General features: G+C 40.1%; 2 protein-coding genes across 2 annotated transcripts; one reads left to right on the top strand and one right to left on the bottom strand.

The window, feature by feature from the left end:
- Nucleotides 1-927: 927 nt before the first annotated feature.
- Nucleotides 928-4,608, bottom strand: churc1 (churchill domain containing 1). Its single transcript, XM_033991019.2, has 4 exons — nucleotides 4,502-4,608; nucleotides 3,708-3,843; nucleotides 2,848-2,918; nucleotides 928-2,787 (listed from the first exon to the last, which is right to left on the bottom strand). The coding sequence occupies exons 1-4, from the start codon at nucleotides 4,538-4,540 to the stop codon at nucleotides 2,698-2,700; spliced, it is 336 nt and encodes a 111-aa protein (XP_033846910.1). The 5' UTR covers nucleotides 4,541-4,608; the 3' UTR covers nucleotides 928-2,697.
- A 176-nt stretch (nucleotides 4,609-4,784) lies between these two features.
- LOC117393148 (uncharacterized) lies at nucleotides 4,785-27,465 on the top strand. Its single transcript, XM_033991344.2, has 21 exons — nucleotides 4,785-4,850; nucleotides 4,994-5,111; nucleotides 6,388-6,449; nucleotides 7,349-7,552; nucleotides 11,633-12,526; nucleotides 13,772-14,090; nucleotides 14,343-14,400; nucleotides 14,508-14,641; nucleotides 15,717-15,777; nucleotides 16,063-16,720; nucleotides 17,541-17,590; nucleotides 17,662-17,795; nucleotides 17,958-18,092; nucleotides 19,109-19,225; nucleotides 19,617-19,808; nucleotides 21,168-21,230; nucleotides 21,751-21,870; nucleotides 22,928-22,999; nucleotides 23,084-23,155; nucleotides 25,186-25,332; nucleotides 26,625-27,465. Exons 2-21 carry the CDS (start codon nucleotides 5,001-5,003, stop codon nucleotides 26,673-26,675), a joined length of 3,654 nt encoding a protein of 1,217 aa, XP_033847235.1. The 5' UTR covers nucleotides 4,785-4,850; nucleotides 4,994-5,000; the 3' UTR covers nucleotides 26,676-27,465.
- The last annotated feature ends 260 nt before the right edge of the window (nucleotides 27,466-27,725 follow it).

The following is a 27,725-nucleotide window of genomic DNA, read 5'->3' as shown; positions in this document are numbered from 1 at the left end:
CCAGGATTTAACCAAGACTAAACTTAAAGAGGGGGTGTCTGTGAAATCCCTCCAGGTATCCAGGTCCAGGTATGATCCATAGATCATAGATTCAAAGACCTTAGACCAGAACTGAAAAAGCAGCTTGGATGAGCAGCGAAATGTCTTCCCTCCTAAAACGTTTTGTCCAGTTGACAGATTTGAATTTGTCTTTTACTATTAAAGAAGGGGTATTATGCAAAATACTCTTTGGAGCTTTCAACCATGTTATAACGTTCCTTCATCAAAAACATGTCTAAAAAGGTTTGACGCCATCCATGCATGTTTCAGTATTTTTCAATCTATTCGAACCCTCCTTGCAGTTAGCAGTAAGGTTCTGTGCAATACTCTACCCACAAGCCTATGTCACCCATGCTCCCACATGACAATTGTTCATAAATATATAAAAACATGACACAAAACTGTACACAGCAACTTGACAAACTTTGATGCACGCTCATTGTAATGTGATGGTGCTCTGAAAGGGGAGTGACTTTGCGCAGCGAGCAAAGGGAGGGGAGACTCAGAGCATCCAAAGCTGTGAAACTTTTAAAACAAGTTAATACATGGTTTTATGTGAATATAGCATTTTTATCCCAGTAACATTTCAACATACTGCTAGGTGGGTACAGTTTGTAGTTTTTGGTAATTTGCTATATGTATTCAGTTGGTAACTATATTATTATATATGAAACAAGCAAGTCTGGAAAGTCAGCAGCACACGCGCATCATATGTGGAGTCCACACATCTATTGGTCAGGCATGTAGTCTCTTCTGTGTAAAAGTACTAGAGTTTTGATCATAGTATTAAACAAAGGCATTAGCATATCGCCCTGTGGTAGAATGCTTTCCTGTCACTCAAAAGGAACTGTAGACTGGACATGTAACTCACACTTCAGTATTGTAAATGCATGATGTCACCACTATGATTTTTATTGTTTGGTTATTTCTTCATTTGTACAAACCAGGCGAGGCATCTGTATTTTTATTAACTGCTTCTGAAAATACATCATTTAGACCACTTCGGTTGTGTGGTTCTTTCCTCCAAATCCAGTTTTTATTTCAACATTTGCCATCAGTAAAGTGTGAGACAGTATTCTTATAGGCGCTGTACTTAATTTTTCCAGTCTTAAAAATGTATAAAATAGAACATTTTAAACTGTTTGCACTAAGTCAGTTGTTTGTGGTCAGACTGTGTCAAAATAAAGCCTCAGACAGAACATGCCTAGAGTTAGCATCACACCTCCAAGGAATTTTGAGGAAATTGGCTGCAAAGTATCAACTGCAAAACTGGAGTCCCTGGAGGAAAGCCACCCAGACACAGAGAGAACATGCAAAGAACGGCCTGCTCAGGAGTCAAACCCACAGCCTTCACTCTGTGAGGCCATTTGTGGGAATATTTAATAAAAATGTAGTAGCACAAATCATGCTTGGGAGTGAGTTTTCATAAGAGCCTTTATTGTAGTTCTAGCACAGTGACGTGCAGTGATGTCATCACAATCAGATTTACAAACATGTAAACCACGTGAAGGCAAGTAAATTTGGCCCTGGGCCAATATCTCTTCTAGTAAGTGATTTGGGGCCAGAATAAAAAAGAACAGCAAAAAAAAAAAATTCCGAAGTCTGTATGAAATGGCTCAAATAGTATGAAATAAAAAGCAAGCTGCTTTTGTGTTTTTTATCCTTATTCTAGTTCCCCAATTTTCAATGGATTGAAGTCATTACATTTGTTACCATTTCATACCACTCTGCGTGAGTAAATAATGCACTTTTTCAAAGCCTCTCAAAGCTCTACACTACAGTCATTATTCATTTCCACACTTGGTGATGGTAAGCTACTATTGTAGCCACAGCTGCCCTGGGGCAGACTGACGCCATCGGCCCCTCCGACCACCACCTATCATTCACGCACACACCACTTTCATACTAGGCAATGTGGGTGAAGTGTCTTGCCTAAGGACACAACGACAGAACTTGGTCTGAGCCAGACTCGATCCTCCAACCTTCGGGTTGGGGGACCAACACTCTAACCACTGAGCCACTGTCGCCCACAGTCTTTTGTCCCATAGTCTGGAGCAAACCCTTTAGCTCCAGTCTTGTTCTCCCTTTAATTATAACCTCCTGCTTCAGCCGAAAGTCAAGTTTAGAAAACTGCTTGAGCTTTAATATGCAATATTCCTCCATTTAAAAAGTAGGGGCAGACAAGAAGAAAAAAGTGAACGGATTGCTAAACTTGACCATTTCATTTTTTTTTCTCTGTGATAATAGATGAGGTATAGTAAATGGTCACATTTTTCTATAGCGCTTTTCTACCTTCAAGGCACTCAAAGCACTTTACAACAAGGAACCACTCACCCATTCACACACCAGTGTACGCAGACACTGAGGGCAAGGTGGGTTAAGTGTCTTGCCCAAGGACACAATGACAGCATTCATCTGTGTTAGAATCGCACTGCCAACCTATGGATCAGTGGATCTGACCACTCAACCAATGATGTTTATGTTGAGAGCAGGATTTGAACCGCCAACCTTCGGATCAGTGGACAAACACTCTACCAACTGAGTTACTGTCGCCCCATATGGCCCACCTGCCTCCCCTGACTGCACATCACTGTTCTAGCTTTAGTCTAAAAAATATATAGATATATAGTAGGTTGTTGTAGTAGGTGTTTTGCAGGTTTAGAAAAGAGCCGATTGCCGGGGGTCATCTGGCAGCACACTGATCGAGTCCTCTGCTTTCCCACACAGCAGGCACAACATGGTGTACTCCTGAACACAAACACAAAGTCATTATAGTATCCTGCAGTGTACAAAGCAGATCTGTTTTACCTGATATTCCTCCACTACAGAGAACGTGTACTCATGCCGGGCGATCACATGCTCACAGTTTTTGCAGATGTCTGACAAAAGGTAAAGAAAGTTCAGTATTGTCATTATATGGCAATTATTACATTAGAATGTATGTAGATTCTCTCTGAGCTCAATGTATCTGGTGGATTCATCTATATTATGTCGTTATATGTTTTATAATAAGCTTATTATATTAGTAATATCAGTTTGCCCGCTCCAGAACCTCTTTATAACCTTTGATTATAATGCAAATTATTTTGTGCAAAAAAGCTACTAGCTGTATGCTTTAGATTCTTATGAACAGACCTCTATTTAATGACAGTTTGGGCTATACTCTGCTCCTTCCTCAGAAGTGTCACGTGATGTTGCTATGACATCACAGAAATATCACGTGACACTTCTAAGGAAGGCAGGGAGTGCAGCCCAAACTGTCAAGGTGTGAAACAAATGGAGGTCAGTACAGAAGAATAGTAAAGAAAGCATAATCAGAACAGAAGGCTTAATAAACCTAATTGGATTATGTAAGATAATATCTTGTGTGAACAACATTTTTTATGGGACTTTAGGGACTATGTACAATAGAGATGCATTGGTCACAAACAATATAAAAAGTCGAGGATCATACCCTGTTAACTGTAGTTAACATCTTAACCCAGTGGGTTAACATCAGACTAAGGGGGAATACTTAGAGGTGTGATAAAAACATAGGTCTACATCCCGTTTTTTTTTGTTGTTTTTTTACAGTAGAAGATGAAATCCCAAACGAAAAAGTAACATCTTTATCCAAAATGACCAGTTTTTTCTCTACTAGGTTTTTGTGTATTTTAGACTAAACTCACGGTCGTATGTGACTATCTCCTCTCCATCCTCATCCTCCGTGCTCTTGTTGCTGATGAGCACAAAATCTCTCTGATGACAGTTAGCACAGCCCTGGTAGTTCATCAGGTACGAGCCATTCTCCAGACATGTGTTACCCTGTTGCACACAACATGGACACCACTTACAACTATTTCAATACACATCATATAATTCACAGTGCATGTGATGTTTGGGCTAAACTTGCAATTAATGGTCCTATAATAAAAGGGATGGAAAGTAATTACAAATACTCACGTAATCGTGTAGATTCTTGATGTAATTGTACTTTTTGAATAGTTTTTGAAACCTGTACTTGTAATTGAGTAAAGTTCTATCCATGTAATTGTGAATCGTTACATTTTAAATCCTACGCACTTTTTACTTTTTACTGTGCAATTTTGGCAACAGTACTTGTACTTGTAATTGAGTACATTATTAGGCAGTTCCCATTTCTTCTCTAAACAGCTTTGAACACAAAATGAACAGAGAATAGATTTTTTTTTTTTCACTATAATCGCCAAAAATGTGGCCTTACACAGACATTATATAGGATGACAGGATCTAAATCACAGGGTAGATAGGAGAGCAAGTTTTAGTTCTTAATCTGCAAATAAATAAAAAGTAATCAGTCTATATTAGTGAGCGTTCTCGTCGCAAAATTGTTCCAGTATTAGTGCCTCATTTCAGCTCTATCTGAAATTCTATGATAGCGATCCAAACATACCTTTTACACGTGTATTAGCATGTAACAACAATGCCGTTTTCTTGTTCTTACCCTGTCTGGATACTGTTTATGCACGCAGCCGTTGCACATCGTAATAGTTCAGCTTTTAAAAAGATAAAACTTGCAACAAACGCACCCTTTTCGTACCAGGAAATAACAGAAGTTAGATATACAAATGGTATGGAACACGCTTCACTGTATTATGCTTACGCACGCCTCTGTTTACACATCTGCGGTGGCAGCTACACAAAATGGCCGCCGCCGCACTTCCGTTATATTCGGGACCCACGATTGGCTGGTGTGATTTGATAAACCTGTAGAGTAAATTGCGTCACCAATATGGTGTCCAAGCAGCAGTAACATTTCGAACCATGTGGATTTTCTACGGCAAACCTATAAAGTAACGTCTTTAATCCACTGTTTATTCATTTTACTATGCATAGAGACTGAGCATTTACGTTTGCCTGTAAAACTCGAATGTAAAGATATACCGATTCCTCTGCATTATTACATGTAAAAAGCATGCTACTCTCTGCTCCATAGTTGAATAATGGCAACAGCTAAAAGTCCAGCTAAAGCAGCCCCTCCTGTTAATGGCACAGACCTGAAGAAGAAGAAACACCACTTCTGCATTATATGTCGATGCCACTATATGAAACAGGTGAGTTACACTTTCACACAGTCTGTGGTTACAGGACAGTGTCCTACACTGGTCAGCTCTGTGGAGTCATGCACTCACAGATGGACTAAACACTTGTTCATTATCATCTTTTTTAGGGTTGTCAAAAGTATCAAAAAATTGCATAAAATTGCACTAGTAAAACTAGTACTGAAACTAGATCCTATTGCAGGTAGTGAGAGTCACATTCACAGGACATAAATGATCCTTTCCTGAATATGTTTAGAATGATGTTGAGCTGTATCTCAAGTATAAGACACATAGACTAGTATACACCCATGGGCCACTATGAAGCAATTGCACACTGAGAGATAAGGACACATGGGAATAGAACACAAAGTACCAACATGTAATGACATTCTATTATCTTAAGAAAGAGCGTTTTATTTTCTATTGATATCATTGTGGTGTCAGAATCAGAATTGAGTCTATCATTCAAAATCCAGTTTGAAATGTTTGTATTGTGACAATGCAATTCTATTGAGTGCGGATATAACTTATACTGTAAATTTCGGACTATTGAGCTCACCTGAATATAAGCTGCACCAGCTAAATTTGAAAAGAAAATAAATTTTGCACATATATAAGCCGCAGTTTAGTTTTAATTTAAGACACTTTTTTTTAAACTGTGCTTGACAGTCAGCAGTACGGCACCAACACGCCATCAACATGGGATGAACATACCGGCATGTTTAGAAAATTAAACTGCACCAACACGGGCCATCTACTTTTATTTCCTCTGAAAGCTTTTGTCGTCTTTTCACATTGACTAAGTTCTTCCCACTGCTGCTTCCGATGCCGCATCATTGGTTCATTGAGGCCAAGCTTATGTGCAGTGGCTCCATTTCCTTCTTTGATGGACAGATCCATTGCATTTATCTTAAAAGCTGCATCATTTGCATTTCTTCATGTGTTTTCCATGATGAGGGTGTGTGCATCATGCACAAAATGACAATTCAAAATCAAAACTAGTGTATTCTGCAGCATAATCTTTTCCCATGTCTGTCCCACTTTTGATTTAATGCAGAGTGCCCCCTTGGTGGCCATTAACCAGTAAAAATCTATAAATTAGCCGCACTATTGTATAAGCTGCAGGGTTCAAAGTGTGGGAAAAAAGTAGCGGCTTATAGTCTGAAATTTACGGTAGTCGCTTAAGCCTGTATTTAGATTTCTCTGTATCACTCTGACATTTCTTGTAATGAAAGTGTCTTATAATAAAATATTGTTATTATCAGTCAATCTTTAAATGTTTTTTCAGAAGGCTCATGAGCACCTGCACAGCATGCTCCATCACAGTGCACTGGATGCACTGCTGGATAAGTAAGTCCACCAATTATTGCTATGTTGTTCTAAAATATGGAAGATTTGTCTAAACTACTTCAGTGGCTGTGTCACACACAAAATATGATAAGTGTACAACTGTCAATGTGACAAATGTCCATAGGAATGCATTAGGAGAAATGTTTATGTAAGTAAACAAAAGAGCCGTGGAACTGCTGCTGGGTCACTACTAGTAAATATGTTTTTCACTCTATAGTGTCAGAAAACTTTGAACAGACGGCAAGTTTAGTCTTTAGTATTTAACGCATACTTACAAATTGGTTTTATGTAATAATTGATAATCATTTTCTGAGTGATGACACAATCCCAAGCTCTTTTGAAAAACATTAAATCAACATCAAACTAGGAAATTTAAAATAATTGCGGAATCTCAAACACTGCTTTTATTTTGGACAGTTGTTCTCGAGGTACTGAGTTGGGGTTGAAGATAATTTCAAGCTATAATAAAAAAAATTGTACTGTATTTAATAATAAATAATAATGGCACTTGTAATAGACTTTATATCCCATAATAATGACTACACCTTAGTCATCATTCTGTCAATACTTGGTGGTGGTAAGGTTGCCAATCTGTGCCATCAGCCCTTCGACTATCCCCAATCTCAGTACATGCATGCACTCTCGTGCATGCATGTACGCACCACATTCAAACTAGACAAGGTGTGTGAAATGTCTATCCTAAAGACAGAACAATGAGATCTTTGGGTTGGGTGACCACTGCTCTAACCACTGAGCCTCTGTTGCTTGTATTTAATATAGGATCACATCAAGGATGTAAACATTATTTTAAAATGTAATCTCACTGATGAATTCATAATCTTTGTATTCTGAATGATATGATTCTGCTAACACAGTGGTCTGTTTTGTGTCTTCCACAGGGATGTAGGTCATCAGTGCCAGGCATGTAGGGGCCCCTCTATGAGCCTGGCCCAATATGAGGAACACATCTCCTCTGCAGACCACAACACGAAACTCCACATCCTGATTTCCAAGAACATCAAGCCCAAGTACCTGCTAAAGCACCTAAGCCAGGAGACCATCATCTCCATCCTGGAGCGCAACAAGAAGCTCAAAAAGCAAGAGTAGGTTCCATAAAAAGTCATAACAGTAGTTTACGATGGGTTTCAAACATAGACTCTATGTATACAGTGAGGCAAATAAGTATTTGAACACCCTGTGATTTTGCAAGTTCTCCCACTTAGAAATCATGGAGGGGTCTGAAATTTTCATCTTAGGTGCATGTTCACTGTGAGAGGCATAATCTAAAAAAAAAACTGGAAATCACATTGTATTGTATTGTACATTGTTTTTTTTTAAAATAATTCATTTGTATGTTACTGCTGCATATAAGTATTTGAACACCTGTCTATCAGCTAGAATTCTGACCCTCAAAGACCTGTTAGTCCACCTTTAAAAAGTCCACCTCCATTCCACTTATTATCCTAAATTAGAAGCTCCTGTTTGAGGTCATTAGCTTCATAAAGACACCTGTCCACCCCATACAATCCATGTCTAAGACACTAACCAAGATAGTGAGGTTCAGATCTTACCCAGAGAAAAGAAATGGTTTTAGAGGGGATCCAGGGCTGGGTCGTGGGGGCAGCAGTCTAAGACTCCCAGACTTCCCTCACCCCAGACACGTCCTCCAGCTCCTCCAGTGGGACCCCAAGGCGTTCCCAGGCCATTCGAGAGACATAGTCCCTCCAGCGTGTCCTGGGTCTTCCCCGGGGCCCCGTCCCGGTGTGACATGCCCGTAACACCTCCCTAGGGAGGTGTCCAGGAGGCATCCTGCGCAGATGCCCGAGCCACCTCAGCTGGCTCCTCTCAACGTGTAGGAACAGCGGCTGTACTCCGAGCTCCTCCCATGTGACCAAGCTCCTCACTCTATCTCTAAGGGTGCGCCCAGCCACCCTGTGGAGGAACCCATTTCAGTAGCTTGTATCCGCGATCTTGTCCTTTCGGTCACTACCCAGAACTCATGACCATAGGTGAGGGTAGGAACGTAGATTGACCGGTAAATCGAGAGCTTTGCCTTTCGACTCAGCTCCTTCTTAACACAACGGACCGATACAGCGATCTCATCACTGCAGATGCTACATGTTCCGCCTGTCAATCTCACGCTCCATCCTTCCCTCACTTGTGAACAAGACCCTGAGATACTTGAACTCCTCCACTTGAGGCAGAGACTCACCACCCACCCGGAGAGAGCAAACCACCTTTTTCCGGTCGAGAACCATGGCCCTGGATTTGGATTTGGAGGAGCTGATTCTCATGCCAGCCACTTCACACTCGGCTGCAAACTGCCCCAGTGCTGCAGGTCCTGGCTCGATAAGGCCATCAGGACAACGTTATCTGCAAACAGCAGAGATGAGATCCTGTGGTTCCCAAACCGGACCCCCTCCAGGCCCTGGCTGCATCTAGAAATTCTAAATATAATGAACAGAACCGGTAACAAAGGGCAGCCCTGGCGGAGTCCAACATGCACAGTGAACAGGTCTGACTCACTGCCGGCAATGCAAACACAGCTCCTGCTCCGGTCATACAGGGACCAGACAGCCCTTAGCAAAGAGCCCCGGACCCCATACTCCTAGAGCACCCCCCAAAGGGCACCACGAGGGACACGGTCAAATGCCTTCTCCAGATCCACAAAACACATGTGGACTGGTTGGGCAAACTCCCATGAGCCCTCGAGGACCCGATGGAGAGTATAGAGCTGGTCCAGTGTTCCACGACCAGGACGAAAACCACACTGCTCCTTCTGAATTCGAGGTTCGACTATCGGTCGAATTCTCCTCTCCAGTACCCTGGAATAGACCTTACTGGGAAGGCTGAGGAGTGTGATTCCCCTGTAATTGGAACAAAGCCTCCAGTCCACCTTCTTATACAGAGGGACCACCACCCCGGTCTGCCAGTCCACCGGTCTCTCCAACTGCCATGCGATGGAGGAGGACTCCTGGACGGCCTCAAAGAGGGAGAGTTAAAAAAGGATTTTTGTTAGGCCCCATTCCTGTTCAAGGAAGGACTGTCTGTGCTTAGACATAATCTATCCCCCATCTATAATTCCATCCTCAGACCCAAAGAAAACAAAGCAAACAAAGAACAATAGAGGTAGCCAAGATTCTAATAGGTGTGAAAACATCCATTCAGAGTCATATGAATATGTTAAGTATGTCTCAGGCACATTGCACGCTTAGTGTAGCTCAGTAGAGCCTAGCCTACATACAACAACTGTAAACAAAAGCTGTTTACAGTTTAAGTGTAGCTGGCTCCTCCCTTCAGATAGATATAAGGCAGTGTCCATCAATAATCTGACCAGAACTGAAGAAGCGGCTTGGATGAGCAGTGAAACATTTTCACTCCTACAACTTTTTGTCCACTTGACAGACTTAATGCCCCCTCCCACCCGTACTATTGGTTAACTTCAACAGCCTCACTCCTGATTGGCTCTTTGGTTGCAATGATGCTCAGTCGAATTTCCAAATATGGAACTCTGCTCCAAATTTGCCCTACAACTGCAAGCCTTGATGAGGCAATTGCTGTTGTGATTTTTGGCTTTACAAAAATGAATTGAGTTGAATAGGATGATCTTCATTTGGCTGGATTCGAATGCTGTGGGTGACGTCACAGTCCCTTAGTCCACTTCTTTGTACAGTCTGGTTTAAAATGACATCACAACATTCTACGTTCTACAACATTTATTTAAGAGATGGAGGCAATGTATTTGTGTTTTGTTGTAATTCACTAATATTTATGTTATAGGTTCTAGCTGCTAATAGAAATGATCAGATTCAGCATTTGTGAATTTACCTTTTGGATATTTCTTAAGAAAATGTAACCCTAAGCCTAAACTATAAGATTAATGTGGAAAGTCCATTTCCTTAAATCAAGTAAAGCTAAGTCGCCCTGGGCAGCAGAGCTTTGAGCTGTTTTTGCTGAAGCACAAAACTTCAGTATGGATTCCATAAGTTTGTCATGCAGCGTAAAAGCAAAACTGGTGTCCAGTTATGAAGAGCTTTGGCTCAATGGGATCTTGGCTAAACCCTATTTGTGAACAAATATTCAATTAAAAGAAACTTTTAAGACTGAATTTTATGTCAGAGCAAATCTGAGCAGGAATCAAGGATCGTTGATCGACAGCTGTGCACAGGAATCCTTCCCCTGACCTTAGAGGGTTTTCTGAAACCCCTGAAGAAGAAAGACACTGGTTTGTGTGAGTTGGGAGAAGTGGAAAGTGAAGCTTGTTTTGTGTTGTATTGTCCTTTTTGTGATGAGTTTAGAAATCCTTTATTTGATGAAAGTTTCTCCCAATGCCCTGGTATGTTCTGGTGTAATGATGACTACACGATGAAATGGTTGTTTTATTCTAAGGTTAATAAGTTGAAATAATTTCTCTGTAAAGCCTGGAAGAAGCGGCATATGAGTTTGTTTAAATGAGTCCATTTGTGTTTGTTACATACGTCTGGCTGGGAATATTTATATGCAAGACACAATAATAATATAAATTAATTCATTCTTTCATATGATGATATTGTTAAACATTTGTGGATCATACGTTTCAAAAACTAATCCAAGTGTTGACCTGGTTTATGGTTAATATAATATGTTTCATGTGGATAGGCCCAGGATTAACAAAGTTCATTGTCTTTGTCAGTACAAATAAACAAAAGTGGAATCATTTTCTCACAGTATCTTCAGACAGCGGTTTGATTTTTCAACTCCAAAGACATAAAGTCCTTTGAACTGACAAATTTGTGTAGACTATCTCAAACAAATAACGATAAAGTTCAACATTAGAGGTTATAAGTGTGACAAGTGTACAAGGTTGAGGTGAGAAGCCAGGCTAAGCTAACATTATTGTGTCTTGGGCACAGTTCCCACTTAGTGTAGCTCATTAGACCTTACTAACAAACAGAAACTGTAAACAATAGGTGTTTTCAGTTTCAGTGTAGCTAGCTCCTCCCTTTAGATAGATGTAAGGCAGTGTCCAGCAGTAACTGTAACCGCATCACTATAGACACCAAAAGATGGGTTTTTTTAAATGTATTTATTTTTTCCTCTAAATGGGATTGATATTGGCTGACAAATGCCCACCATGATATGTTGACTCCTACACTATGTTTGACTTTTCAATTCACCTTTGAAATTTGTCTCTTTTTTGGTAGGAAAAAGGCTCACAAGAAACAAAAGAAGAAAGAAAAACAGCTCTTGGGCCCTAAACCCAAACCTAAGTCCGAAGGAGCCAGCACACAGCATACCAAAGAGTGTGCTACCAACATACACAGAGACCCTCGGACTGCACACCAGTCTATGCCAAGCCCAAGTGTGGTCCCTCTGCCAGCACCCCCTTTTGGTCGGACTCTGCAACAGCCCCATTTTCAAATGTCCTTTCAGTCTGGGGCTAATGCGAACCAGAATGCAATGAATGATCATCCCCAAAACTTGGAAAGGAAAAAACATCTTGGTATAAAAGCTAGTGCTGATGGACTTCTTGCTAATGGCAAGAATGGTTATTTCAACAATTATGGATCCAACCCAAGTGGAGGTATTATGGATTTTACTAGTGATTGCTTGCCTGAAGATGGCGCTATTATTTTTGAGCCAAGAACAAATCCACAAAGTCAAAAGTATTCTCTAGAAAATGGATCACAAATGGACGTGGCTACAGCTACAAAGCGCAGCGTGGACATGAGCGTGATGATTCGGCAGATCCGCAGAGAACTGGGTCTGAGGGAGCCATGTAGAGCCGACCGTGAGGCCAGGAAGCAACACATCCAAGCACAAAGCAGTCAGTGTAATGTGGGCACACAAGCTGCCAGTGCACATGTCCTCAGTAACGCTAAGGAGAAGGAGCAAATAGGGGCAGATGGTATGAGCGGGTTGCTAAAGACAGGTGGAGGGAGTGGTAGTGGCAGAGGTAAGGGACCAAAAGGTTCCATGGGGGACAGTGTGAATTCAAGCCTCCAGTGTCTGGTGAGGTTGTCTGGAACCAGTGGTAAATCAGACGGGGCCCACATGTTCTCTGGGCTGAGAAGAGGTGGGACAAAAGGACTGCCCAGGTAAGAGCCATAGTAGGGATGGTTCAGTTCAAGTATTGGTCGGCTAGTACTGATATTTTTTTGCTCCGTCTCTGTGTGCATGGCTGTATGCTTACACAAACATGTAACAAATCATTTAATATCCCAGTAAAATACTTTAAAAAATTTTTTATTTTTACAAAAGTGAAAAGTTAATTTGTCATAGTTTAACTTAAGATAAATTGTGGGCCTCGCTATGAATTTTAAAAGCTAAATATTGGTATCAGCAAATATTGGTTTTCTGCCACAGCAGCAGGCCAAATATCTGATGTTGAGATCGACTTTGAGAAATTACATACTGGCCCATCCCTAAGCCATAGTAACGTGGTTTGTAAGTCTTCTGACACTGATTGTTGATTTCTGCTTATGGTCATTTACAACTTCAGGCCCAACCTTTTTTCTGTACAAAGTAACCTGGGACCCAAACACATTTTAACTGTAGTATATGAGAGTGCGACTCTCCTTCCAGCCTTACCATGAGATTTGACCCTATGATTAAGGATCCCTGTTTTGGGGCAAACTATTGGTACATTGAGCGAGAGCTGCAGTTAGGCCATATGGCAAATTCTTTTCTCATTGACCATGATAAATCTTTTTATTTCAATATATATATTTTTTCAGTTAAAAATAAATGCACCTTTTAATATTGGACTGAGGGATTACACAGACACCTTTTTAATATTGTTATTGGAATTTCTATTATTATAATTCTATTATATTACAACTATTGCCATCTTCATAGAATGAATCTCAATTGTATTATGGTTATTATGGTTAGTTGTAGTTGAAGTTGTAGTAGTTGTTCCCTCATCAAAAAAGCATGGCAGAAAAGGTTTTAGATGTCATGCGTGTTTAAGCTTGGGGTCCTATTCCAACCCTTTTTCGTTGGCTGTAAGATTCTGTGCAATGTTCCGCCCACAAGCCACTTCACCCATGCTCCCATATGACATTTCTCCATAAATGTAGAAAACCATCATACAAAACTGTACATGGCAACAAACCTGATGTGACATGCTGTAGTTTCATTAGGGGGATGCACATTCTTTGTGTTGTGATATTGCTCTGAAGGGGGGATGCGTAGGATAGGGAGCAAAGGGAGGGGAGACTCAGAGCATTGAAACTTATAAAACATTTTTTTTGGGAGTAGAGCATTTTCAAAAGAATAAAAGGTAACATGGTGATCTAAGTGTGTTAGCTGTCATAAAAGTAAAATACCTCCTCTTTCAGGTTCAACATAGAGCTGTCCAGACCTCCTCCTGCACAAGCCCCTGTTCTACCTCCAGAGAGCACTGTGTCTCCATTGTTAGAGGGTTTTCAGTGGGAGACCATCACAGGCTTGGTGCCTGGGTCAAGCCTGTGCTCTCCTGTTCCTTTACCTCCTCTGTCACAGGCTCCTAATCCTGTGGTCCTGTCAGCCCAGCACCTTTCAGCCCAGTACCCCAGCACAGAGCCCATACCGAGGCTGCTCCAGGTTAAGATGGAGGCCATAGGAGATGGAGAGGAGGAAGGGAACTATAGGACTAAGAAGAGGAAGAGGGCCCATGTGGTGAGGACTACTTCCACTAAGGCTAGGACATTTCCTCTGCATTCTCTGACCCTCACTTTTGCTCCATCTGACCCTCTCCTCTGTATCCTCTGCTCCTTCTGACCCTCTGCTTTGCATCCTCTGGTTCATCTGACCATCTCTAACCCTAACTTCATGTCATCTTTCACTACATTCATCCAAAGTCCAAACAGATCTTTGTGTATATGGAGTTATTACTATTTTTCATATATGCATCTATCTATGTTTCTACAGAGTGATGAGGTTTGTGAACCGGGTCCCAGTTTTAAGAAGACAATGTCTCAAAATGCAGGTAAATCTCATAAAAAAAACTTCAGAGCTGCTTAATTGTCTGTCTGCCTTATGACTCTTCTGTGACAAAAGCTGACCTGTGGTTTGGTTTATGTCTATGACCCACAGACCAGTCTCCATTGGACCGGCTGTGCTCCGTGTCACTGATGGAAGAGAACCTGAATCTCCGGCTACAGGAGCTGGACAAGGCCATCGTCCAGGCTCGCAACACCCTACAGACCTACCTCATCCTCAAGGAGAAGGTCTGTGCACTCGTTCACCTTTCATCTGTCCTCTTTGTTCTCAGAATCTGACTTTTATTGCCATTGTCCATGAACACAGTTCACAAACTAGGAACTTACTTCGGTGATAAAGTGCAACATAAAACACACTGAATAAATACAAATAAGGGCATGCACGAAGTTAAAAAAAGATATGCTTAAAAAATCAAATAAAATACTTAAAGGTAGAAAATATATACAACAGCAGCATCAGAACAACAGTGCAAACATGACTTATTAAAGTGACCGGTGTTATAAAGTGTCCAGTTTTGTGCAAATATTATAAAGTGTTCATGAGACAAACAGCAGAGGGGAAGAAACTGTTCTTATGACGAGAGGTTCTGGTCCCAATGGACCGTAGCCTCCTGCCAGAGGGAAGTGGCTCAAATAGTCCATGTCCAGGGTGAGAAGTGTCAGCTGCTATACGGCCTGCTCGCCCCAGAGTCCTGGAGACGTACAGGTCCTGTAGAGATGGAAGGCTGCAGCCAATCACCTTCTCAGCAGAGTGCACGATGCGCTGCAGTCTGTCTGTCCCTGGCAGTGAACCACACAGTGATGGAGGAGGTGAGGATGGACTCAATGATGGCCGTGTAAAACTGCACCATCATCTGGACTGGCAGCTTGCGTTTCCTCAGCTGCCGCAGGAAGAACATCCTGTGCTGGGCTTTCTTGATGAGGGAGCTGATGGTCAGCTCCCACTTGAGATCCTGGGTGATGCAGGTGCCCACGAAGCGGAAAGAGTCCACAGTGGTGATGGGGGAGTCCATCAGGGTGAGGGGAGCCAGAGGGGCTGTGACTTTCCTGAAGTCCACAATCATCTCCACTGTCTTCTGGGTGCTAAGCTCTCCTGTCACCCGTCCTCTTTGTTCTACTGTCATCTGTCGTCCTTGTTCTCCTGTCACCTGTCCTCTTTATTCTCCGGTCACCTGTCCTCCTCATTCACCTGTCACCTGTCCTCCTCATTCACCTGTCACCTGTCCTCCTCATTCACCTGTCACCTGTGCTCCTATTCATGTGTCTGCTCTTTTAAAGCTGGTGTTATGTGCTCTTGTTGCAGTGCGTTGCTGAAGTAAACAGTCTCAGAGCTCAGCGCATTGAGATCTTGCTCACAATGAAAGGTAAACACAGAATAAGAATTCTTTAAACAAATTTCTGTTTTGTTCTATGGTATAAAAAGGGAATAGTTTTTTATATCAAAATTGGTATGGGTAATTAAGCCTTTTCCTTATTAGGATCATCAAAATCAAGTCTGAAATGTACTACTTTTTTGCAGTGGAAAAAAAATTCTTATATTTACAAAAGATAAGATCACAAAGAAACATGGCAACATAAAGTGGCAGTTGGAGGGAATAAAAATGTCTACCTGGAACTTGTGTGAAGCTTAATCCAAAATCATCTTTTAGAGGGACTGCATGGAGCCTCAAACATGGAACTGTCTTCTCCTGAAGCTGCCCGTCCCGCCACACTCGTCACTCCTGTGGCACCTGCCCCTTCTCCACCCGCGCCATCAAACAGCCAGCCCTCCTCGGCTCAAGCCAAACAAATTTACCAAACGCTCCTAAATGTTCCAGAAAATACAACTTCAAATGTAGATACTACAATTAATCAACTCTTACCTTCAAATTTACCAGAACCAATAATACCCAATAATATAACAACTGCTACTACTGCTTCTAGTACTACTGTTACTACACCCATCACCTTAGCAAATAAGGTACTACTACAAAATCCGTCAAAGGTGAATATCCAAGTTATGTCACCGGTGGTTTCAAAGGATGATGTTAAACTAACAAAAGAAGCTCCCACTGTTCAAAGTGATTCTGAACCAAGACAATCAAAAAAAACAGCTGAAAGTGCGTCCCATCTGGTAGAAAATGGTGATGATGGGGATTATTTGGAGGTGATGGAACCTTGTAACAAAGTGGTGATAAACCTGGAATCTGACAATGAGGAGGAGGAGGAGGAGGAGGAGGAGGAGGGGAGAGGTCCAACTCTAGCCTCAAAAGAGCAGGAGGCTGTAGAGGGAAGTCCACCAGGCAGCCCAGTCATACAGGAGCACAGGTGAGTTCACACTTAGTTTTCAGAGTGACATGTTTTTCTGATGAACTCGGTGTCAAACAGCAACTCTGCAGCGCTCATTCCTGATCCAATTCCAAACATTTCTATTTGCACTGCGGATTGCAGACGTCGGCCCGAGGTCGGCCCGAGGTCAGCCCGCATTCAGCCCGCGTTTACCCGTTTTCACCCTGCACAGAGTATGAGTGGAGTGAAGTGGAGAGCTGCTCGGAGTGTCTGTTTACTGCGGTTGAGTGTCACTACACAAACCAAGTTAATGTCCGGAGCAGTACTTGCTACTCACTCGGTATCCTCCTTTGGAATTCCGAAGAGTGTCTGAATTCCCTTACAGACAGTGAGGTTGCCACAGTAGACTGCAATTCTCACAGGCTCAGTACACAAAATTGAAAGGGCCTATTATTGTGTGTATTGTCTGTGTTATATAAAGTAGTGCCATATTTAAAATATGTAACCAAAATAGACAAAATTTAAAAAAAAATGTCAGTTTGGTTGTGTTTATTGCACTGAAAAAACATGGGCCCTTGCAGTGAGCAGACTTGCATCTTCACAAACCTGACTTGGCCTGGAGGAGTGCCTCCTCCTGCTTGTTTCCATGCTATATTCCACAGTATGGCATAAAACATATCTATCTCCATGGAGAATGTTCCAAAGTATTTTTTTTTACTTTCTATTAAAGCATGCAGGTGATGTGACACTTCGAGAAAGTTACATATTTTATCGAGTTAATACATAAAGTTTCTCTTATTTTTTTCTATTGCATCAACTGATGTTTTCCCTTATTTTCTCTCTTTTTTTAATATTTCAGAAATGTAGAAGCTGCATCTTTGCAAAAGACTAACACAAGTACAGCTCACAGTAAGCAATCAATCCTACTTTCAGAAGTGCTTATACAGTACTTTATATGAAAGAGACTGTCTGTCCTGCAGGACTCATGGAGGAGGAGGAGCCCTGTGTGAGAAGCTTTGAGAAGCACTCTGGTCCAGTTATGGCTCTACAGATCTATGAGGGGCTGCTGTATACCGGCTCTGGTGACCACACGGCACGAGCCTACAACCTGCAGGTAAGTCCACCTCCAAAAGGATACTCCAGACTCCTCTGGTCCACTTGAATGCAGTCAACCTCAACTCAGTGTTATCCATTTACAAATACCGTATCTAATGAGGTACTTTTTTCACCAAACATAAAATAAGAAAATAAACATGCCTCCTTGCTGTTTTATCAGACCAAAGAATGTGTGGGAGTGTTTGAAGGCCACTCCAACAAAATCAACTGTCTCCTGGTGACGGCCATTTTGAATCTCCCTCCAAAGCTCTTCACAGGCTCCAGTGACCAGACTATCCGCTGTTTTAGCACCAAGGTATGAGAACTCTGTCAGAGTCTACCAAAGTACAGGTGATCTTACTGACAGTATCTAAAGTAACAAGGTACTTCCTTGACCAGCCAGTCCCTTTCACATTTTGTTCGAATCCAGAAGGGTCTGGAATTGGACCACAGAGACCTGTCAGTGCCACCCTCTGCAATCTGGGAGACAGTTCCAGACCCACTTGTATTTATAAAGATTTGTCAAAACCTGTGATTGAAGGTAAAATTGTTCCAAAAACTTTGAATGTGTAAATGTTTATTTGTACACTGGTAAATAAAAATTATTAATTTTTTACAAATTTCGTTTTACACTTACAAATATCGTTTTATGCTTACAAATTTGTAATTTTACAAGTACATATCTGAAAATTATGCTTTCATGAGTTTTGAGACATTTGTTGCGCCAAGTTCGTCTCAAAATTATTTGTAGCTGATTTGAACCTGAAGACAGCAGGGCTGGAGGGACCGGGGTTGCTGTGGCAGTGGCTAAACTGGTTTATATACAGTAAAGGAGTAGCTACCCCGAATTCAGACAGTACATCACCTTTAGGTGATATTATGATGTGCATTATTAACCTTTTTAATAAGTTGTATACATAGTTTTCAGATTTGTACTTGTAAACAAAGTTTACAAAGGAAAATTATATTTGTAAGTGTAAAAAATATGTATTTTAAATTTAAGCGCATGAATCAACATTTTCGTCAGGTTTTTGGAAAAATTTGACCTTCGTACCTGTGGTTCTGGCTGGACAGATAACCAAGGTCCATGTGCTCTGACAGGGTCTAACACAGCAAGGTCCAGGCTCTATATCTATGTATAAGGTCCAGGGTCTCAATTACAACACGTATAAGCATCATAACTCCAGCATACTACTTTATGACAGATGTATGTGAGAAAGCTTTACTTTTGTCTCTTACTGAGGTTCGCCAGAATCTTCCCCTATTTTCACACTTATTATATTCCCTGTATTAATGAAAAGGTAATAATATTGTATTGCATTCCTGTTTTAGACGAGGAAGTGCCTGGAGCAGCTGTCTGTGCCTGACCGTGTGCTGTGTCTGCATGTGGCCTGGAACATCCTGTACGCCGGCCTGGCCAACGGCTCAGTCACCAGCTTTGATCTGAAGGTAGTCGCTAGGGGAGTCGACGGGGAGGGACAAAAAGGGGTCTGTTGTCCCGGGCCACAGGGTCTTATTGAATTTGACCCTTCCTATCAATTTATATTAAAGGAGGGGTCCATGTGAGGTTATTTCCCAAATTTGTGTTTACAGACCTGGTAGTCGCTGTTTTCTATTAAAATTCAAAGGACTGAACATCACTCTTAGGACACTACCTGAACTTCACTCTGTGGTGCATTCCTGACAAAGCAATAACATCTCCAAGATGACGAGCTGATGACGGATCCTCCTCCAGAAAAGTTGCATAGTGCACCTTTTAAAATCCGTAAATGAGTTTTCTGGGGGTCAGTCATACTTGCTGTTGTATTTATCAGCTGTCACCGTCCTTGTTTCTCTGCAGAGCCTGAAGGAGCTGGAGGTGTTTGAGTGCCATGGGCCCCGGGGGGCCAGCTGCCTTTCCTCTGCTCAGGAGGGGGCCCGCCGGGTGCTGCTGGTTGGCTCCTACGACAGCACCATCAGTGTGAGGGACGCCAGGAGTGGACTGCTCCTACGCACGCTCCAGGGCCACTCCAAAACTGTGCTCTGCCTCAAGGTCAGTGCTGGAAAAATGACATACAATGTGGACTCGAATAAAAAAAAAAAAAAGTTTTAGAGATACTCTATTACAATTATAACTGCTACCAAATTAGTTGTTACTGTGTGTAAAAGTATAAATTGTATTAGTTACAGTTTTAGTAGCATTTTAGATCAGTCTTTTATACTAAACTTAATCAAAACAATGTAAATCTTAATTAAAATGTTAAAGGAGGTCTGTTTTTCCTGGAATTTTTTTCAAGAAATCAAGTTTGTAATTGAACAAAGGGAAGATGGATAAGTTTAATTCCACACTGTAGGGGTGTCAAACTCAAATTCACAATGGGCCAAAATTAAAAACTGAGACAAATTCACGGGCCAAACTCAACATTTATTGAAAAATTGACTGCACCTGATATGTAATGTTTAACCTTTTCATATGAACTTTAGTTTTGCTTAAACACAAAATCTGGAACAACTCAGGCTTGATATTACAATCAAATTGAAAAGCACTTTGGTTCAGTTTTTGCTGTTGTAAATTGCTATGCAAATAAAGTTTGATTGATTGATTGATTGATTGAAATTAAATTTGAAATAAAAGACACATCAGTAGTATTCATTTCTCATTTAAATAAATAAAATTAATTGGATTTCTCTGTGTAGCCTTTCAAGTTCCTTTTAAAGTAAATTTTTTTGCACATTTGATATGATCTCATGGGACAAATATAATTACACTGTGGGCCAGATTTGGCTCCCCAGCCTGAGATTAACATATATGCTGTAGAAGCTTCCAGGCAAAACAATAACATCACCATGGTGACAAGTAGGTGACACCAGAAAAGTTACACACATATGGACAGGACTCATGTGAAAGAATCTCAATAAATTCACTCCCTGAGTTGCAGAGGCTGCACTCACACTGATTCATGATTGGCTGCAGGTGCTGGGTTTAGGTAGTTACCCTTCAGATCAGAGGGAGGGAGTTTAGGTTTAAACCAACTGGATTCAAGCATTTGGAACTGGCAGCCCAAATGAGACTTATGTGAGGTTCATTCTAGTTCCTGATTAGGTAATCATGCTGAGAACCAAAAAGCCAAACTATAACATAAAGAACTCAGTCACCATGTCCACTGGTTTTGTAATTAAGATTAAATCTGCATTACAATTGTTATTAATAAAGGCTATGTTTGATTTGAACATCTTTACCTCATATCTGGGGACACGAGTCATGTTTATGACATTTAAAATCAAAATAATACATACCATTCTCTTTTAAAATCTAGCGGAAATGCTAGATTTTACAAAGGAACTGTATGTTAATTAAATCATGGTTTATGGACTTTTGAACCAGAGCAGTAATTCTGACTGCTGTCTGTAGGTGGTGAATGAGCTTGTCTTCAGTGGCTCCAGTGATACTTCTGTCCATGCACACAACATACATGTGAGTACATGTACATGTCTGTACATGTTCAATGCTACTAAATAAATGTCACTATTCAGGAAATCTAGTTTTCTATTAATACTTGTTTGAGTGATGATCTAATTTAAAGTTGTAGTACTGTTTTTTTGTTTTGTTTTGGGGTTTTTTTGTTTTTTTATCTGGGAACAATTAAACAATGCTATGATTAAAAGAGACCTATTCTGGAAAAAGTCTTTTCAGAGCTTTTCACCTGTTATAGTTGTTTCCCCTTCTCATTTGCCCTCTGAAGTTGTATTTGGAGTGATTCATGCTTGAGCAATCTTTTAATCGTTTATTTTCAAGACAGCATGATCTACCCCCGTTTTCACTGCCACTGTAAAGCTTGCTCTGCAGTAATCAATAATAGGATAGGATAAGGTTCAGCATAGTAGTCAGTACTTCTTGTTGTGAAGCCAGCGAGCTAAAGATTTTTCACAATTACCTACTTTTGGATGTAACTGGATGATGGTTTAAATGAGGTCCTTCTGTTGCTTGTACTCAGACAGGGGAGCTGGTGAGGATCTACAAAGGCCACGGACATGCGGTCACCTCCATCGTCATCCTTGGCAAAGTCATGGTCACGGCCTGTCTGGATAAACTGGTCCGAGTCTACGAGTTACAGGTACGAGCTTATGAGCTATAGGGACAGTGCGTTATGGTCCGAAGCATAGACTATATAAACGGGCATTATGAACATTAATATTAGACCAATCAGGCACCTGCTTTCCCCAAGGTCCTGCTAGCGTTGGCAAAGAGTTGGTTGACAGCCTCATTGCTAAGTGCCCTTCCCCTGCCAAACCTAGCGGAGTGAGCAGAAGGGGGTGTGTAACTTCAACCACCTTGCTCCTGATTGCCTCTTTGGTTTCGCACTTCCAAATATGGTATAGCTGTAACTACTAGCCACAAGTTTTATTTGGTTGCAACCAAACGCTATGGGTGACGTCACACTTCCTTTGTCCATTTCTATTATACAGTCTGTGGATTGAGGTTACAAAATAATATTATTATTTAAAAGACCTATATGTAAGATTTTCATTTTCAAAAACTTTCATGAACCCCAACACCTGCAGCCATTCATGACTCAGGGCTAGTGCAGCGTCTGCAGCTCATTGAATGAATTCTGGAGGTTTTGAGCTTTCACATGAGGCATGGCCTGTCATGCATACAGCATGAGGAAAACTTCATGTGGCTTAACCTGCAGATAGAGGAGACATACATTATCACAGTTTAACACAAACTGCTACTTAACTGATGAGTAAGTACTTCCTGTATTTTTTTACTTCTCAACTTCAGAGTTGAGAGTTATTATAGTTTGTAATTATATCATTATATCATGTTTTAAACTATAATAGCTATAAACAGCTTGATTTTTGTTGGATTGTTTGTTCTGCAATCATTTGTCTAATTAGAGACGAAAAATCACACATGCCTCACCACAAGAGCTGTGTTTCTTTTGTACTTATTACTCCTGTGCAGTTCAAAGCCAAAACGACACACTGAAGTTCTATCATTCCTTTTTTATTTACGAAGGTAACTGTATTCAGAATACCTCCAAATGAAAAAGTAACTGTAGCAGATTACAGTTACTCAAAAATGAGTATTACGAATGTATTTATGTATTTAGTTACTTGCGAACCCTGGTTATTGTGGGTGAAACACGTTTCTTTTCTTGTCTCCAGTCTCACGACCGGCTGCAGGTGTACGGAGGCCACAGTGACATGGTGATGTGCTTGGCCATTCACAAGAGCGTGGTGAGTGTGGAGTTAGACTACAGCCAGTGAAATGTGTACAGAATGCGCACAGAATGTGTGCTTAAACGCTTCTCCTTCTCTCAGATGTACACAGGCTGCTACGACGGCTCTGTCCAGGCTGTGAAACTCAACCTCATGAACAACTTCCGCTGCTGGGTAATTGGGTACTGGGTACTTTACTAAACCACCAAGATGATGAAGTCTAAATTTTCCCCACAGTGAGGACCTGCTGTGGTATTTCTCTTAAGTGGAGACACTACAGGCAAAATTCATTTTTTTCAGTGTTGTTTTTGGTCAGTTTGTTCCCTTTGCCTTTAAGCTTTCATGAGGAAACAACAGAATTGTCCACTCTGCACCAAAAGATGTTTCAATATTCCATTTACCAGCAATAAACTTGCCTCTATAGAGTTAAATGGAATGGTCTAACTTTAAAGGACGTTTTCTCCAAATGCATTTTCTCCCATATGGACGTAAGGATAACCCTTTAAGTACAACAAACTTTACAAGATTTTGATTGAGCATACAGGACTGTAAAAGTGCATAGGGGACTTAGTATTCTAAATATTATATATTTAGAATACTTAAAAAGTATTCTAAGTATATAATATTGTTAAAATCAGGAATGTAGCTGATAGGTTCACCTTTTTAACCTATATTACAGTTCAAAAGAGAAGAGAAGACAAGAGAGATTATTTTGTCTCAATATTGAGGAGAAAGAGCGGGGAGGCAAAACCTTCAGTTTACAACCTCACTCCTTTCTGAAGTCTCCACCGTCTTTCTCCTCCTTTTATTTAGTTAGGGACCCTGGTTACAAATGCATTCTCAAGGGATGGGGGACATAGTTTACATAACAAAATAAAAACATATGATAAGATTCACAGAGAAATACATTTTGTTTTCGCATCTCCAAAGGTCATTCCCAAGATGTTTCTGTTTCACACATTCACAGTGACCTTCTTCCCGTGGGATCCTGCAACTTTCAAAAGATAACTTCTGCAAGACTCAAGAACAAACATTAGTGCAGATTACATAGTTGAAATGAATATAATGATTATAGTAACTACAGTTACAGTACAGTACCTACAGTACCTTTAAAATGAACAGTGAGATAACATCATATAACTTGAATATATATTTTGAATCCATCAGTAGCAAAAGAGCAAAAGGATTTTTTTTTTTTTTTATATCTAACTCCAAGTCTGACTTAAGTTTTACCTCAACAAGATGAGGCAAAATTTGAATTTTTAGTCAGATTTAATTTACTCAGATAATAAATAAAATCCAATCCCCTCTATATTTTTAGTATCTAACATGTCAGTAACATCTAACTCCATGTAAATTATATCAATTTTTACACATAAAATGCCTTATTTTTCTATAAAAACATTACATGATGAACTTGTAATACATTTGTTATACATTGTGTTCTGTAGTTCTCTTACATATAGAAGTTGTTTCAAATTGATACATCTACAAGATTATTTTCTTTTCCCCTGCCGTGTCTCGCCTTAAAGGAGTTGTTTCCCTCTTATTTTCCAGGTTGAAGTTGTATTTAGAGTGAATCAGGCATGTTTTAGTAATCTCCAATTTCCTGGTTTCAAGACGTTATTGCCCCAATCGATCCCAGTTTTTACCTCTACGTTACGCACATGACATACGCATTTCGTTCTCTAATTTCATTCAAATCAGTGATCTATGTAGGATTCTGCAGTGTTGAGAGAAATTTTGGCACAAATGGAAAAAAAAAATCAGCTCACTATTGTGATCTGCCTCTGTACATACAAAGGGCCGCAGCATGCACCACTTTGATGACGTTTACAGTGACGTACCTTAAAGCGGCACCATAATTTTTCAACCCAGAAATCAGCTTGTTTCTTTTATTAAGTTGTTTTAGTCACGTCATAGATAGTTATAGATGAGAACTATACAGCAGACAAAAGCACAATATGTCCTTTCTAAGGTAAATATAAATGTGTTATTGTGTGGCCCTCTGAAACTCATCCAAAGTTTTGTGTGCTCGGGAATTCATCACATTGTGGGAACTAAAAAGTGGCTTCATGGGGACCAAAAATCAGGTCCTCCTGAGGTAGATGACTGTTTAAAATTCTTGTTTACTTAGGTTAATGATCACCAGGAAATTACTGAAGAGTAAAGTATGTTAACCTAACCTGTTTGCCTTACTCTAGTGGCAGAACTGCAGTTTGATCTTTGGTGTGGTGGAGCATCTGCTTCAGCATTTATTGAGTGACCACAGCAGCCCCAATCTGCAGACAGTCAGGTGCAGGTGGAGGAGCTGCTCCACCTTCTTCTCCACACAGAGAGCAGTGAGACAGGTAACCAAAATGTATTATTGTGGCAGGCCTACTTTTTAAGTGCGATTATATTGCAGCAGCAAATATACACGATAAACGATAACATTGAAACCAAACAATATAAATATACAATATTGTTAAAATCAAGAGCTGCAATAAGTAAGTAACTGAATGAAGACTTCAGTTGTTAGTTTGTTTCTATAATGAGTTATATAAGTTCATAATTCAACCTTTTACTGCTCAAATGTTATCATATTGCAGTGTCAGTCAATGATCAAAGATTTCTCACTAATACAAAGCAAAGGTACATATGATAAATATTGGCCCACAAAAATGACTGTTCCATGTATTAAACGATACGCTGATTTAGTCACTATAAAGAGTACCATACCTACACCACTACAGCCATGTGCATTTCCCTTCTTTACTAGAATTTAAAAAAACATTTGGTGAGCGCCTTACAGGACTGTGCTAAAATACTGCTGGACAGTTTAATGAGTTCAGTGTAGGGCTCAGCCATTTGGGAAAATATCCAGTTGTGATATTTTTGCTATTGCAAAGGCATTGCAATTAGATTTGCAATTTCTGTTTTAGTAATGGGATTCTGTTCCAAATTCACATTTTTAACACATTCAGGCTGACTGAAATATGGACTGGCAGACTATTAGATTCGCATGTTTGCATAAAAAACTGTTAACCCAATAGTTTAGATCTGTAAAGAGTAAGACTGGATATGTTATTTATGGAAGAAATTATGGTACTTCAAAGATTGCAGTCTTTTGCTAATTGTGTCCATTCAAATTACAATTTTTATATAATTGTGATTAAATTACATTTTTACTTCAGTATCAGTGTCTCTCCCAAACTTAAAAAGGGTTTCGAAGGGCAATGAAAGACAATGTATTTTACCATTTTACCTCTGGCAATGTATATAACCCCCTTTTTTTTTTTTTTACACAGGCATTAAAGTAGACCTATCCTAAAATTGACTTTTCAGAGCTTTTACCCATGTTATAGTTGTTTCAGTTCTCATTTATCTTCGTGACGCTGTATTTGGACTGATTTGTGCATGTTTGAGCAATCTAAATGTTTTTCTCCAATTTTATTTTATTAATAAAATAAGTCTTCTTCAAATAAAGTTACTAATTCATAAACTGCTATTCCCACTCCCTATATTATTAAGAAATCTTGCATATTCTTGTTGATGGTTATAGTGTCCAGATTTGTTTGACCAGTTTCAGGGTACATTCTTCAGTATAATCCAGTCCTGCCTGTACAGACCACTGTAAATAAGGCTTTGTTTTGTGTTGTAGGAGCTTCCTGCCCACATGAAGGGCCACGTGGAGACCGACAGTGAGCCGTGACATTCTTCAGTTTGGAGTCACATTCATCACATTGAAATAATCTGTGTCTAATGCCTTGTACAGGTTTAATTTCCATCCTTTATGCTTTTTAATCTTAACCTTAATTTGCTTATTCAACAATTTGTTACAATTTACAAAAGAATGTTATTCTAAGTTCTATGTATACACTGATGACAACCAACAAAGAATATTTAAAAAGTATTACTAGGGATGTACCGATATCGATACTTGTACTTGTCATAGTCCTGCCGATGTCACCATATTGTGTGACCATAGTAAGAAAAGTAAGAAAACACAACTCACTGTCAGGCCCTGTCCACAGAAATTTCTCGCTGCTATCCTGAAAGTGGCTCCTAAATTCTATTGGATTTACACATAACTACAGTGATTTTGTTAGAAATATAAAACAGCCCTACAGATAAGTCTTCCAGTGAAAAAGTAGGCTATATTTAATAAATCCTAGGCAATGAATTAGATCTACCACTCTAACAAACCCCCAGTAAAAATAGCGTCTGATACTGGTACGGTGTATCAGCAAGTACTCAAAATTAAGTACTTGTTTTTGAAAAGTGGTATTAGTACATGACACTGTCTCACATAAAATGGGTACAAACTTGTCTTTTCAAATCTGAATTTGAAAAGATAAATGGCCTTTTAGACCATCTATATACCAAACACATGCCTTCACTGGCTTTCCTATTTCAATGTGTGTGCAATTGTCAAAGTTCCAACTACTATGTAATATTGTTTATTATCATATGTACAGCTATTAAAATACAACATCAAGCAGCGTTTGCATGTTTCATTTTAAAACCATAATTACAAAACAATCTTCAAAAACATCAGTTCAGAAAAGAAAATCTGATCATCTCAGCACCTTTTAACTATTGGATCTTATCATGTTTCATATTCATGTATAGCCTAAAACTGCCCTTTAAAAACAAACAAGTCATCTTCCGAGAGTTTATGCTTCACTGTGATTGGGTAACCTGTCACTTATTCAGGCTGACCAATAGGAGGAGTGATAAACCTTGACTGCATGTGTTTCAG

The sequence above is a fragment of the Periophthalmus magnuspinnatus genome, chromosome 24 (genome assembly GCF_009829125.3).
Source record: "Periophthalmus magnuspinnatus isolate fPerMag1 chromosome 24, fPerMag1.2.pri, whole genome shotgun sequence".
NCBI classification, from domain to species: Eukaryota; Metazoa; Chordata; class Actinopteri; order Gobiiformes; family Gobiidae; genus Periophthalmus; species Periophthalmus magnuspinnatus.
Note: the sequence above shows the minus strand (reverse complement) of the source record. Positions and strands in the feature narration are given on the sequence as shown.

Coding starts and splice junctions, on each gene's coding strand:
- churc1 (XM_033991019.2), bottom strand. CDS start 4,540: ATGTGCAACGGCTGCGTGCATAAACAGTATCCAGACAGG. Junction 3,844..4,501: donor ATAAACAGTATCCAGACAGG/GTAAGAACAAGA, acceptor TGTGTGCAACAG/GGTAACACATGTCTGGAGAA. Junction 2,788..2,847: donor CTGTAGTGGAGGAATATCAG/GTAAAACAGATC, acceptor GTTTGTGTTCAG/GAGTACACCATGTTGTGCCT.
- LOC117393148 (XM_033991344.2), top strand. CDS start 5,001: ATGGCAACAGCTAAAAGTCCAGCTAAAGCAGCCCCTCCTGTTAATGGC. Junction 12,527..13,771: donor GGGACAAAAGGACTGCCCAG/GTAAGAGCCATA, acceptor CTCCTCTTTCAG/GTTCAACATAGAGCTGTCCA. Junction 15,778..16,062: donor GATCTTGCTCACAATGAAAG/GTAAACACAGAA, acceptor ATCATCTTTTAG/AGGGACTGCATGGAGCCTCA.